The sequence below is a fragment of the Polyergus mexicanus genome, unplaced genomic scaffold (assembly GCF_030449975.1).
Source record: "Polyergus mexicanus isolate NDT 795.1 unplaced genomic scaffold, iyPolMexi1.0 SCAF_13, whole genome shotgun sequence".
Classification (NCBI taxonomy): Eukaryota; Metazoa; Arthropoda; class Insecta; order Hymenoptera; family Formicidae; genus Polyergus; species Polyergus mexicanus.
The window spans coordinates 6,359,204-6,373,416 of NW_027223333.1; the positions used below are offsets into that span (position 1 = coordinate 6,359,204).

At 34.0% G+C, this 14,213-nt stretch overlaps 1 protein-coding gene across 9 annotated transcripts in view; it reads left to right on the forward strand.

The window, feature by feature from the left end:
- Positions 1-14,213, forward strand: part of LOC138938492 (alkaline phosphatase) — a 159,173-nt gene that overhangs the window by 14,397 nt on the left and 130,563 nt on the right. For 7 of the 9 annotated variants that reach the window (XM_070305503.1, XM_070305502.1, XM_070305501.1 and 4 more), the window contains one exon: positions 12,691-12,938. In XM_070305503.1, coding sequence (XP_070161604.1) covers positions 12,691-12,938 — 248 coding nt within the window. Of the gene's footprint in view, positions 1-2,095; positions 2,158-12,690; positions 12,939-14,213 lie in introns of all 9 variants that reach the window. The other 2 variants (XM_070305507.1, XM_070305508.1) reach the window with 2 other exon arrangements.

Consider the following 14,213-nt stretch of genomic DNA (forward strand, 5'->3'; position numbering starts at 1 on the left):
CTAATAAAGATTTGAGTATAAATGCGTGATTAAAAGAATCTCTCTTTGAACGATGAAAGAATTTTTTCATTCAACGATTCTTTCTCTCTTTCTTTGAAATATTCTGAAAAATAAGTTTTTATTGCAAAGAGGCATCACATGCGTACTTTTCAAATATGCGTTTTTATATTTTCATTTTATTTTTCTCTTTTCTTTTAAGTGACACAAAAAGTATATATGCTCGTACTTTTGCGAAAGAAGAAATAATACAAGAGTGCAGAAATGTCATTTAAAAAGAAAGAACTATTGTCACGTGCGCAATTTATGGGCACCTGTCCACGGTACATTATCCATCACGTCCGGGGCTTAGTGGTGGCTGGGCACTATCCGCGCTTTTATGCATCGGACAAATGGAGTATAACACCGTACGGTCGGTAAATCAAAGGGGAAATTACAATTGGAATTTTATATCGCACGCACGAGCAACGAATATGAATTATTTCTTGAAAATCGCTATGTGATTTTGAGAAAGGCGCATCGCCATGGAAATCATAAACGGCCATCCCTGCGCGTTAAATATTGAAATAATAATTTACATTGGGGCGCGCGCGAGCGAGTGAAATTTTGTAACGTCATCCGGAAAATAACGCGCGAGTTTTCCGCTTGCGCGCGATGCAACGCGTTGTTTCGCGCACTGCGTATAACAATTGGATCGATTTTGGAAAGATCGTTTATTTTTTTGATCGTGGTGTACAATCGGATATTTTTTCGCACGAATTATCACATTCGACGAATTTTCGTTAAGATAAGCATTTTAGATTTTTCAATAAAGATAACAATAAAGATAGAAATACTACATGATAACAGCATAGTTGTTTTATTTTTGACTTTATATTTACGAATCTTTTCTAAAAGACTACTATTTACGTGGAACTATTCATGTCGAATTTAGATTTAACACGCTGTAGGCTCTAAATCATAAAAGTTATACATATAAATCCAGTACAACACGCGACAATCTCGTATAATATATTCGGTCACGTTTGGAATTTAGCGGATCTTTTCCACCACTGTACAGCTTATCAGACTTGGCGGTTTATGCGTTAGTATTGGTGTCAGGATGAAAAGACATACCACGGTAAGAGACGGAAGTAACGTTACGTAAATCGTCCTGTTGGAGGGAATAAGTTCCACTTATCTTACGTCGCTTAAAGTTTCCTTCGGAGTGCTTTTGTAACACATATTAAAATTCGAGTTCCGCGATTATACAGAATCTTTTGACGTTGCCTTCCGCAACATGAAAGATTATAATATTGTTGCGCGATAATTTCTCAAATAAGAAGTTCCGATAGGCAAAAATATACGTTTGTTTTATTGTTGTCATATATAATTTGATTAATCTTTGGAGAAAATAAAAGAAGACGTATTTATATCTTCTTGTACCATTTCTTAAAATTGCTGTAATATTAAAATGTTATATTTGTAAAACCTTCTCTATGTATAACATTTTTTCTCAAAATATGTTTTTTATATTTTGCGACGAGAGATGAAAAACGTGGATTTAGAAAGATTTTAGCTCATTTACTCTACGCTTTTTTATTAAAAATTGTGCGAGATTTTATAAATTCATAAGTCTATGTAATTTTTTGAGTTTCCGGTATAATAAATATATCTAGGTGCACAGTTAAATCGACTATTATATTGTAAACCATATCTTATGGTCGGTATTTCTCCGTCACAATGGGGTCTTTCTTTATTTCGCCGCAGGGGGAAGGGCAGCAAAGCGCGAAAAGCGTGAGATTATTCTCATGGCGCCGACCATAAGTCCACGTTCCTACTTTATGATTGCACGCGGCATTTTCCGGAACGGCTTATCGGGTGTCGTAAAGTGCTAAAAAAATGGCGAGAAGGGAAATAATGAAGATGCTAATGGTCGTGTTTATACAGAGAGAAATATTTTATATAGAAGTTCTACATTTTTTAATAATTTTGTTTCGCAAATATCGCGCTGCTACCTTGGTAAACTTGACAGTGCAACACGCGTTTATTTAGCTAATATTTATAAAGTTGATTAAAAAAAAAAAAGGAATTATTTAATTTTGTATACTTTATGCAGCCTATATTTTAGATGGTGCTATCTTGAATGTGAGAACATGAGAAAACGTGATGAAAAATCAGGTAAGATTTTATGAATTATGATAAATAAATGAACAAACAGAAATTCACACATCATTCTGTTTACATAGACTAAATTCTTTTCCATATTTTGCGTGCTTGATTTTTCTAGAGCTTTGCGTGACGTATTTGTGGTAGTAATTAATAATTTTCGGTTTTAATGACATCCAAATGGAACTAAATAAACTCGGTTACATTCTCGTTATGATTGTTAGAAAAGGTAGGAAAACTGCCGGAATTTTGCTTAGTTACGGTTATTTCAAATTGTAATTTCAATTATCTCAACTTAATTAATTAAATTCGAGTGATTGGAAAATTATAGATATTATTTAAATTTCGTTACTCGCTAATTATTGAATTCGCGAAACTCATTACAGAGATTTTCGTATCTTACGTGTTTAAATCATGCTTCGAATTGATCATCTCTCTCATATGGCTCGTTATACGGGAAATAACTCCATTTGTATGCGTTGTAATTCTATTGCTACCAATATGATATGATATATAATACGTATATATGTACGATATAAATTATATCACCGTTATGGCTTTACTGGCCGCAAATATTGGATTAATTTCCGCTAATCTTATTTTATGTTTGTATAACAGCTTTGTGTAGCGCGTTTAGCTGTTTAATAACACGATTACAACGCAAGCTGTATCGTTAAACGTGTAAATGAAATTACGTAATAAATAAATAACTTAGCTGAAGCGTTCGATTCTTCTCACTCTCTCTCTCTCTCTCTCTCTCTCTCTCTCTCTCTCTCTCTCTCTCTCTCTTTCTCTTTCTCCTCTCTCTCGTTCTCGAGTTTTTTGTGTCCGAATAAATCCTCTCAGGATATATATATTGAATGTTTTAGGTAATTATACAGACTTTTTGTGAAACTTTAATATACACACAATTCTCTAAAAGTCACACATACATTAAATTATTATATTAGATGTAGAAGAAAAATAAAACTTGTTTATATATTTAATTTTTATGATTTAATAATGTATCTGATAATTTTTTTTAAATTAAAAATTCAAATTTTGGAATTATCCGACAATTAAAAAAATTTAAATTAGAAATAACGGATTCAGGAAATAAGAAATAACGTACGAATGAATATGGATGAATCCGTGAAACGCAAGTATTATGTATAATGGAGTTGTTCATTTCAAATTTCCCTGATTCGTTCGTCTATATTTTGCACAGAGTTGGCAGATTAAATAGATTTGGTGAATTTCGGTCGGTTTTCTAATTCTGTTTGTTTTTTCATTTCGATAGACTCAGATAATCATGATCATCGGCTGATTTCTTCCATGCATATAGATCGTTCGATTGCTGGAATACGATTTTGATTCTGCTTAATTTTCCTTGTTTCTTTTCTTCTTTCGTTCTTTTCTCATTCCTGCGCTATTTTCTATTTTATTCCTTTCTCTCTTCTTTTCGTTGTCTTCCTTGCTTTTATCCTTCTCAAATTCTTCTGTTGGATCTTTCTATATATTTTTCGCTCTATGTCAAAGCAGCCGCAATATCGTTACAACCTTCATAAAACTTTGCGGCCGAGTGAAGTTTCTACGAAGTTCGAAATTTATTCGCACTGAGTTTATCGGTATCGCGCGAAAGATCGGCAATCGTAAACGTTATAGCGGTAGCCGCCATTCGATTCTACGATATCACAAGGAAAAGTGAATCTTTTGGGCGGATCAACGCCGTCGAATTCAAAATACTGATACGACTTTAATATCGATGTTCTCGGATTAAGCGCATCGCGAGACAGACTTTGAATAAAATGTTGTAAAAAGTGGAGTTTTAGATAAATGACCTGTCGCGCCTCTAAATTTAATTTTCTGGAGCGGTTGCGAGGCACAGGTAGGATAAATAATAATGAGCATGAGCTTCCGTTCAGGAAGTATATACAATTTTTACAGTTTTATAATTATTCTAATTTGAATCGTAATCTTTCTATATTTTTAATTTACGAAATATATTGAAATGAATTTTTTAAGAAACTTAATTCTGAATATATTTTACTGGTAATTTCTGCGCATAATCTTTAATTCTGCATTTAGTTTGAAGAATTTGCTGCGACAGAATTTTAATTTTGCGTGCGATTATGCTTAATGATGAAAAATGAAGAATCCTGTTCCGATATGGACTTGGAAGCAATATATAAATCTATTCGAATTAAAACTTTATATTTCGTGAGAATGAGCTTACATTTATTTTTATTCACACCGATGATTATTTGCGTACGGAGAATGCTCGCGTGCTCAACGACACGCTGCATAAGAGATGCTATATCTCGAGTAAGCCAGAAAACTTTATCGCACTTTTATTATTCTGTTCCGTGATAGTCGTTTTGCGATCACGTAAATATTTTCTCGCGTATATTACGAGTCCGGATAAAGCGCGCGAATATTTCACGGAATGAAATGGACGGATTTAGTAACTGCATCTGTTGGTCGTAATCGCCAGATCTATGGACAGATCGCATTGATGTTTTTTCCCTAAATTGGGCAGGTCCTGCGAAATCTATTTTCAGATATATCATGAAAGAAAGAAGCGTAAACAAACAATTATGTATTGATAATATTAATACAATTAATATTATCAATACATAAATAATTAATATTAAAGATTAACTGTCAAATAATGATTTATTTATAAAGATTAATGGCAAATTTTATTTATTTATTTATTTTTTTATTTAAACACACAAAATGTTTATAAGAATGTACATTTTAGGGGAAAAACACTTTTTTTCTTCTCTTTTATATCACATTTATGAATATTAGAATTTAAATGCTTATAAATTAGATCTTACACACACACACACACACACACACACACACACACACACACACACACACACACACACACACACACACACACACACACACACACACACACACACACACACACACACACACACACACACACACACACACACACACACACACACACACACACACACACACACACACACACACACACACACACACACACACACACACACACACACACACACACACACACACACACACACACACACACACACACACACACACACACACACACACACACACACACACACACACACACACACACACACACACACACACACACACACACACACACACACACACACACACACACACACACACACACACACACACACACACACACACACACACACACATACATGTAATATTTATTTTTATTTTTTATTTAATTTGAAATAAACTTTACATTAACAGAATTTTAAATAATAATTACACTTGTTTATTCTAATACGATAAGTTTGATATAAAAAAATGTTTTCGCGAACACAAAATCTTTTCAAGAATCGCAAGAATACCGCTTATATAATTACCATATATATTCTACTGCATAATAATGCGCTCGTGCGAGATATTCCAAAAGCATATAACTTTACGGAACTGGTCTTTTAATCGAAGCAATTAACCTGCCATAGACAGCGAAGCAAGCAATGCGCAAACTAATTTCTCACGCAGTGCGCGAAATCCTTCGGAGTCGATATTTTTATTGCGAGCCTTTGACGTGTGATACCTTGGCAAAATTGATTTTGCTGCATAGCGGCAACTCGATCCAGTTCGAATTTACTATAACGGCGCGAGACTCGCAGCTGAACGACTCGATTGTATTCGAAGTTTATTCGGCGAATGCGTTCTAAGCGGAAAATGGTAATGGCTCGTTAAAAGTGGGCAGACCGAATGTACGTGCCCGCGATCTTAAAAGCGCGAAACTGGTCAACCGGCATAATTCTGCATTGTAAATGGCAATTGGGTGCGACGCTGCATTTGACGGAAGGCGAAACCGTCGATCCCGTTTGGGGACCGTAGTGAGAAAATCTGCGTGGTTACCCACAACTTTTCCCTTAGTTGTGCAGACATCTGCATCGCAGATGCGGTCGCTTAAAAGCTCTCCGCAGCTTTCTGCTGCCGCCACAGAGGCGTCGATTATAATAAATCTCGTCGATTGATTATAAATATTTAACTATCGCGTTTCTCCATTGATTCATAGGCGATTACTTCGCGAATTTGTTGAATTAAAGAATATATACATATATATATTTTTTTTTTATTTTTTAAATATGCTTAAGTCATATTTTCAAGAATAGCATATTATTATTTTAATTGCATAAAACGAGTGATCAGAACTCTTAATATATAACTCTTAATATATGTAGAAGAAAACAGTTTACTCTTTTATTAAAATCAAGTAAATTTAATTTTTACTGTTTACGTTGTATATTTGATTTTCATTCTTTATATATATAAATGAATGTATTTATATCTCAATTTTTTTCAAACATTAAAATATCCTAACTACACTTAATCTCTCTAGCATTATTATTTTAACATGTCGAAGTGTCCGTAAATTAGGGATACCTTACATAGCGATTTATAAAACCAAATATACATATATGCGCAAAGCGCTGTGGGAAAATTTTTGCATCAATATTTTACAAAATAAAATCTTTTATGAATGATGTCTCGTGATTTTTTATCAAAATCTTCAAAACACATCTATTTCTATTCACTGTAACTCAATATACGATATAATGGTGAGAATAGAAATGTTGATGTATATTTTTTGCTTATCGAGTGATATTTGTAGCTATTGGCTGGCGATGCAAACCGTTCGCATTGAGTTCGCATTGAGTTTTCGAGATGAAAAGTCTGAATCCCGTGCTATGCGGGACACTCGCATAATTCTAAATCGCGCAGGAGTTGTAATTCCCCCGGAGACGCCTTCGGGGTATTTATTCCTTAAATATTTCTGACCACGTTTCTCGGGAATATTCAACCGTCAATATTTCATATTTCGTCGCTGCATCTATATGTATCTGCTCACATAATAATCATCGTATATTGTATGTATGTGTATTTCTCCGCATATACGTATGTGTATGAATAGTTAATTTCTTCTGCAAATGAGAAATTATGACTGAATAATTCATAAATACGAGCTATATACAACAGAGAGAGAGAGAGAGAGAGAGAGAGAGAGAGAGAGAGAGAGAGAGAGAGAGAGAGAGAGAGAAACATTTGGTTAACCGCCAGCGTATTATATTCTACTCTTGTGTTATTGTACAATGATATCACGCGCGAGCAGTGATCCGAGTAAGCGGTAATTATAGTAACTCTCCTCGATCACACACGTTGAGCAAATTATGCGAAAATCTTTCATTTTCTTCGCCGATAATTTTTTCCTTGATTACGAATTCGCGGGATTGAACCCGCACGTTCCTTGCATGTAAAACGCCATTGTGTAAACTTCTGTTACAATTGTTTGCCTTGCACGTATACGGATCGATTTCGCGTTACTCTTGTAAACGTGACTTCCGCGCTTCAAATTCATAAATAAAACGAAGTTGAGTGCGCCGCGATAAACCTGAGAGGGGCAATAAAGTTCTTTCGTTTAAGTTGTGTACTATATCCAGTGCAACCTTCCGGCAGAAACGTAGCAACGATGGTAAATTAAAGATGCAATCTGCGATTGCGTCCAAGAGTACAAGTATAATAGTTCGTCACGGTGAAAAATCGATGAGAAATGCTTCTCGTGCATATCCGACATCATCGTTTACGATTGTACAGGTACATCTACGAATAAATCTCACGGATCGTTGCACGATTATTTAATGCATATAGTCATTTCCAATCCTCTATTTAACAAACAAAAAAAAAAAACGTTTACGAGCTATGCTTCTTCAATTTTTATGAGTTTCGACATATCGTTTCGCGAAAGAGAAAGATGCATATTTCTTTTTTTGTTATTATTTGCGCAGATTTAGGAAAAATACGTCGAAGCTAATCTGACTTTTGATTCCAAGTACATCATAATTATCAGAAATATGAAAAATTGTGGAAAATGTAAAATTGTTTTACTATCAGATTCAAATAAGTTAAAGAAAACTGTACTTGCTCATAATACTATTTTCATAATATGCAAACTGTTCCCATCGGGACGAAAGTAGAATGCGTGCCAGAAGCTATTTGAAATGAAACTCGTGCAACTTGAAGTCTCTCGGGTATCTTAGCCAAGCTTATATTAATTGCGAGAGGGGCCAATAAGCTATAGATACATATGCTTTCGCAATTTATATGTGCCTCGAGGTAGAGAATTGATTTGACTCAGAGTTCAAAATCCGTTTTACAATAACTGACGTATACTTAGTGAAATTATCATATCTCTCTTTCTCTCTCTCTCTCTCTCTCCTAAATAAAATAAAATATATTTTAATTGTGATTTAATGTAAATACGATTTTAAATATTCTGACTGTTATATGCCAAATAAAATTATCAATACACGATTGCATCTAAAAACGATTAAAAATTCAATTTTGTTGGATACATAAAATAAATTCGCGTTTCCGTAAAAATATTTTTTCTTTACATTATTTCATAAGCGCAGGACATTCGTACGCATAACTTTCACGTAAAATTTAGGATAAATATCATCAAAAGATGTAAAACTATATGATTTTACTTTTTATTTTCACGACGGAATTTTTGCGCGGCAAAAATTTCAAAACGACTTTTTATTAATAATTTTTATTTAAGAAAAGCATGCCTCGTTCGACAAAAATTATAATTTGATCTCTTTTACATACTTAACATTTTTGTACTTTTTCTTCGCGTCAAACGACATTATGTCGCTTCCATCATAGAATTTTGCGAGCTATTCAAAGAACGAAAAGACTTTAATCTTGAATGCTAATGCAATTAAAAAAAGCCATATGCAAATCACTAGGTCTTTCGCAGAGTCTTCAAAGGAGTTTGAAGCAGCAGTAACAGCAAGCAATATACGTCGCAGCAACTTTCGTTTGATCATGGAGGCTACGTTGTGACTGCCGATGAAATCCGCATTTTTTCTCTTTGCATTTTTTTTGACACGCAACCTACTCTTTATTTTATGTCGAAGTTTTAGTCATTTTTATCATAGTCGCTCTTCATATCCTTCTTGGCGATGAGAATTTAGATTGTAGAGAAAACACGAAAAAAGGGCTTTTCTAAAAATATCTAGCAAAGTTTGTCCTTTCCTTGATTGTTTGTAGATTGAGAGAAAAATCATTCTTTATAAAATTTATTATGCATTACAGGTTGTCGCAAAAGATGTTAGTCTTTTTAATTTTTCTTCGAAATGTTATAATAAATTATTCATAATTAAGAAAAATTTAAAAAGGATAGATTCTTATATTTTATTTTAAAAATATTGGATTTAAAGAAGAGTTTTTTTGTTTCAAAATTTATTTTTCTTGTAAAATTTAAAAAAGAGTTTTATTTTCATTATTTGTGTTAAAATTTTGTAACTTTTTTAGCAACTTTATTGTATTATGTGTTTCAAGGAGTCCGTGATTATTGAAATCTTTATTAAAGTCTTTTATATATCTGATTTGTAAGAAATTCTCTCGTAGAATAAGTATGTCATTTTTCTTAAAGTTGTTCGGTATTCTCAGTTGAGTTTTTTAACAATTCTCTTTCATTTCTTTAATTTTTTTATTCTTCTCATTGTCAGTGCTATTCCCAACCTTGCTAAATATCTTCTATACCATCGTATGCACTTAACAATCGTTATATTTCGTGTAAGCACACTAGTGTAATCCATTCGTGAGCGGTGAATTCTTAAGCTGAAATTTTACTGCAGTTTTTGTGGCAAAACCACCATTTAACATTCCCAGTAAAGGTTCTACTGCAAGAAATAAAACTTAGACATCGCCCCAGAACTTTGTTAGACCCCGCTCGCGCGCGCGCGCGCACACACACACACACATACCCACACACGCGCGCGCATAATACATAAATAAAAAATTATTTATTTATTCATTAATGCTTTATTGTCATTCGAGGCCTAAGAAGCATGATGCTAGATATACATTTGAATACAAGAAATATATGCATGACTCATTAAAGAAATAATTATTGCTTGAGTGCAACGAATTTATAATTTCCATCTTTTCTATCATCGCTTTGATTTCTATATTAAATGAATAAATTTCGCGAATTATTCGTTTTGATAAATAGCTGCTTTAATCCGTTTATGAATCTTTAATAGCGGAATTAATTAATCGTGCGACTCATAATAGTTGATTGTTTGTAGAGTATGTCGTAGATCGTGCTTCGCTTTATTCACCGTTATAATAGTGTTATTTCGCACGTGGAACATATTATTAATCAAACTTTGTGATGGAGTTAAAAATTCAAGAGCTACTTCCGTGTCGTTTGTTTTGAAATATGCAAACGCAAGCTCGTCATGTTCAGAATGCATAGAAATGTTGCGCTATTCCTGTGCTGCCGAGCGAAACCTGACTACGTTTTCCGTCCGAAACGCCGCGCGAGTCTCTCGAAACCTCTTCTCGCAGAAAACTCATCAGACTTTCGCGGGTTTAACGACTCGCAAGAATCAGTGGAAGTGCGAGTCATGCGCGAATTGTGCGCCTCGCGAATATATTTTCGCCTTCTGCCGGGACATCTAAATTTTCCATGAATTCGATCGAATAGCAGTTGCGGAGAATTTCTGTTTCTTCGTGTACTCTGGTTTGAGTTTCGGATGGGTTAGTTCAACACGGAAGTCTGCAGAAGCGTCGTTTTCTCATGTTTCTTCGACAGGGAAGACGGACAGATAAATGCACAGAAAGATAGATAGAGGATAGGTTTCCCTAGGGATAGGCGATGGGTTTCACACTCAAAATCTCCGATCGTTCTCGGGATTACACGAAAAAATATAGGTAGACACTCTGTAAATCGTTCGTGTAAAAACATCGTCGAGGATGATTTTATTCGTATGATTTATCACGTTATTTGATCCAGAAAAAGAGGGTCTTATCAGGATCGTTTTGTATTCGATTGCATTTATTTTTAGTTTAAATACTTTTCTCGAAAATTCGTTATCGCGTTAACTTATATTTACTGATATTTTATAGATCGTCATGGTGTGACGCTTCAACTTATCCATTATCGAGTCGTAACAGAGAGTAAGAGCAGCAGAGAATCGGAGAAACCGCAACCGCACGAAACAGGGTTTCGTTCGCTGCGGTTCGTAGAAACAGTCGTTCTCGCTGAACCTATTACTTCCGGCAATATCGCCGTGAGTTTGAAACGAAATCGTTCGGCCTTAAAACTTTCTTGACACGCGACCCTACTTTAAACTCTCGCATATATTCTGGCTCGTTTTATTCTTTTACTATAAATGGTTGCACGGATCTTGCTGGTTTTTGAAATCTCTTGTTGAATATTAATTGCGTATATTTTATCCTTCTATGAACCAATTATAAGATATTCGTGTAATGAATGCGATAGTAAAGCATTCGTTAAGTATCAAGTAATTTAAGGAAACAAAATTATTTTCTTATTATTGCTTTTTTCATTTTAAGAAAGAGAGATCAGTTTCTCTTTCATTTTCTTGTTTTTTATAAAAAGAGATACGATAATTAGTATGACAGTAAAATATATTACTCGTTACTTCCCGATAGAGCTATCGAGAAGTAGGCAATTAGGATCATTTGCTCGGTATTAAAATGAATGGTTTAGTATGTGCATTTTTTGTTGATTGGAAAGGAGAAAAGATAAGAACTCACTGAAAGAAATAAATCTCTTTCGTGCTATTATATACTTTTCGCCTATTATCCATTCTAATGTGAAATAAATAAATATGATGCCTATCTGAAATCAATTTCTTATTATATAATTTTTAAATTTTATCTTTGATACGATCATAAAATGTTTCCGAATAAATACATGTGATATGATTGATATTTTAAGCGAATATATCAATCATTTTGTTTTTCACTATATGATCGTATTTTTTTCGAGATATATATCTAAATTGATTTCTTTTTCTCGGTATATTCTGTATTAAGGCACAGTTACTATGACAAAATTAACTTTCTAGTTTTTCTAAATAAAATGTCTTTTATAATCCTCAACAGTTATGGATAAATTATTTTACAACTCAACTTTATCTATCTAATCTGTCTATTCATCATTTTTTGCATGAAAAAAAGCTAAATGTTTTTTTAAATAAAATCAATTAAGATATCCTTATATCATATATTTTGCACTGTAAGTGATTATGTTATATTATATTATATAAAAGATCAAAGAGATTTTTTCTTCTTATTTGAGATCAGCGGTTTGCATTTAATAAAAAGTAGAAAAATGATTTCAATGAAAAGATAAGCGATAATATGTTTTATTCGTCAGATTAATGCTAATTGAGATTTGAAAAGTAAAAATTGATCTACGTTAGAACTTTTTTTAAAAAATACTAACGTTATATCTCTCTTTAATTTTACGACGATAACGTTTTATTTCATAATTGTATCAATGTTGATACGATTACATCACTATATACAATTGAGAATCTTAATATCATCTGGTCAACTCATACTCAATTCGAATATCATTATGCGAAAGAATTGGCAGAAATTGCACATCACTAAATTTTTCTGTCAATGCAATTGTGCCGAAATTGATAATGTGTTCGATTGCACATCATGATATCGAGGCTATTTTGTTCGCAGAGAGAGAGATCTGGTATGAAGCGGCGACGCGGGCGATCGAGGCGCGGATCAGGGCGGCAGCGAGTTCCAGCGTGAGCGGCACGACACCGCCGGCCGGGGTGGCTCGCGGCGTCGTCCTCTTCGTCGGCGACGGCATGGGGATGAGCACCCTGACCGCGGCGAGGATTCTTTCAGGTCAGCGTCGCGGGAATCCGGGCGAGGAGACGCAGCTCGCGTGGGACAGCTTTCCGGCGGTGGCGTTGGCGCGGGTGAGTACCAAACGAAAAAGTACACATCTTTTTTTCCCCTTTCTTTTGTAGAGAGAAAGAGACGCGGCACGTGAAACCGATGTTTCACGTGCATCAAATTCGCAGTAAACTTGAATCGGGTCGCAAATCTCTCTGTCAGATTTGTGCATATAAGAACGACGTTTTACGGGTGCGCCAAGTTCGCGATAAATTCGAAATTGACATATGTCGTCGAACAATGGAAAAACTGGCGTTTTATAAAATGAATTAAACTCGATAAAATCTGAATTTTCAATATTTTATATTTTTCAAATAACGATTTAACGTTTTTGCTCTTTTGCAGAACAAACATTATAAGATTATCTGGTACAATAAAACAACGATTACATCTTTGGATATTGCTTTTCTTTAACAATCGAAATCTTTATTTTAAATCAAAGCTTCATTGTTATTATATTTTTATTTGATTTTTGTTTGTTTGAAAATTTTGTTGCGGATAAACGATAACAAGAAGTATTTGATGTTTTATTGTATGTATAATCTATTTTGTAAACTCGGAAGATTATGTAGAATCGGAGATATTATTTTCCAAAATATAATTTTTTACAAAAAATGATTAGATAATTATATGTATAAAATTAAAATTTTATTGAACTTTGCAAAGGAAATAAATGAATGAGAGTTTGTTATCTGTTCGCGTTGAATGGAATCAAACTTGGATCAATAGTTTTTAATTAAGAAGCTTTTGCTGTCTTGATGTTTTTCTTGATTAGGCGTGTAGCTCTTTTTATGGTCGAAAGTAATTACGATGCTTACACGACGCTCCATACGATATCCGTATGCGAATTATATCTGAAAACTATTGTGCAAACGTGTCTTTTGTCCGATCACGATAACATCGAAAAATCGCTGATACTCGTTTATAATAAGCGGTGCGCGCGAAGGAAAAATCCAATGTGCTGAATTCACTTTGTTGAGGCAGCAATAGGATATTTGCATGTAAATTTAATCGAAACGCGCGTATGTACACACATTTCTATGTGGGATTACAGATTGCGTATTCGTATTTTAATTAAGCTTACGGTTAAGCGAACGCTTGCGTTCGTTTTTTTTTGCTTACAGATGCTTTCGGTGTAAAATCTGTTAATTCTGTTTTATCAACGATCTCACTCAAACTCGAATTTTTTCCATTGATTTTCATCCAATTTATTATGTTTCTTATTGTTAATTCTCTTTTGAATTTTTCTTTATTTTCCCCGAAAGGCATGGCGGCGGAAGAAGAAGAATTTTTGTCAA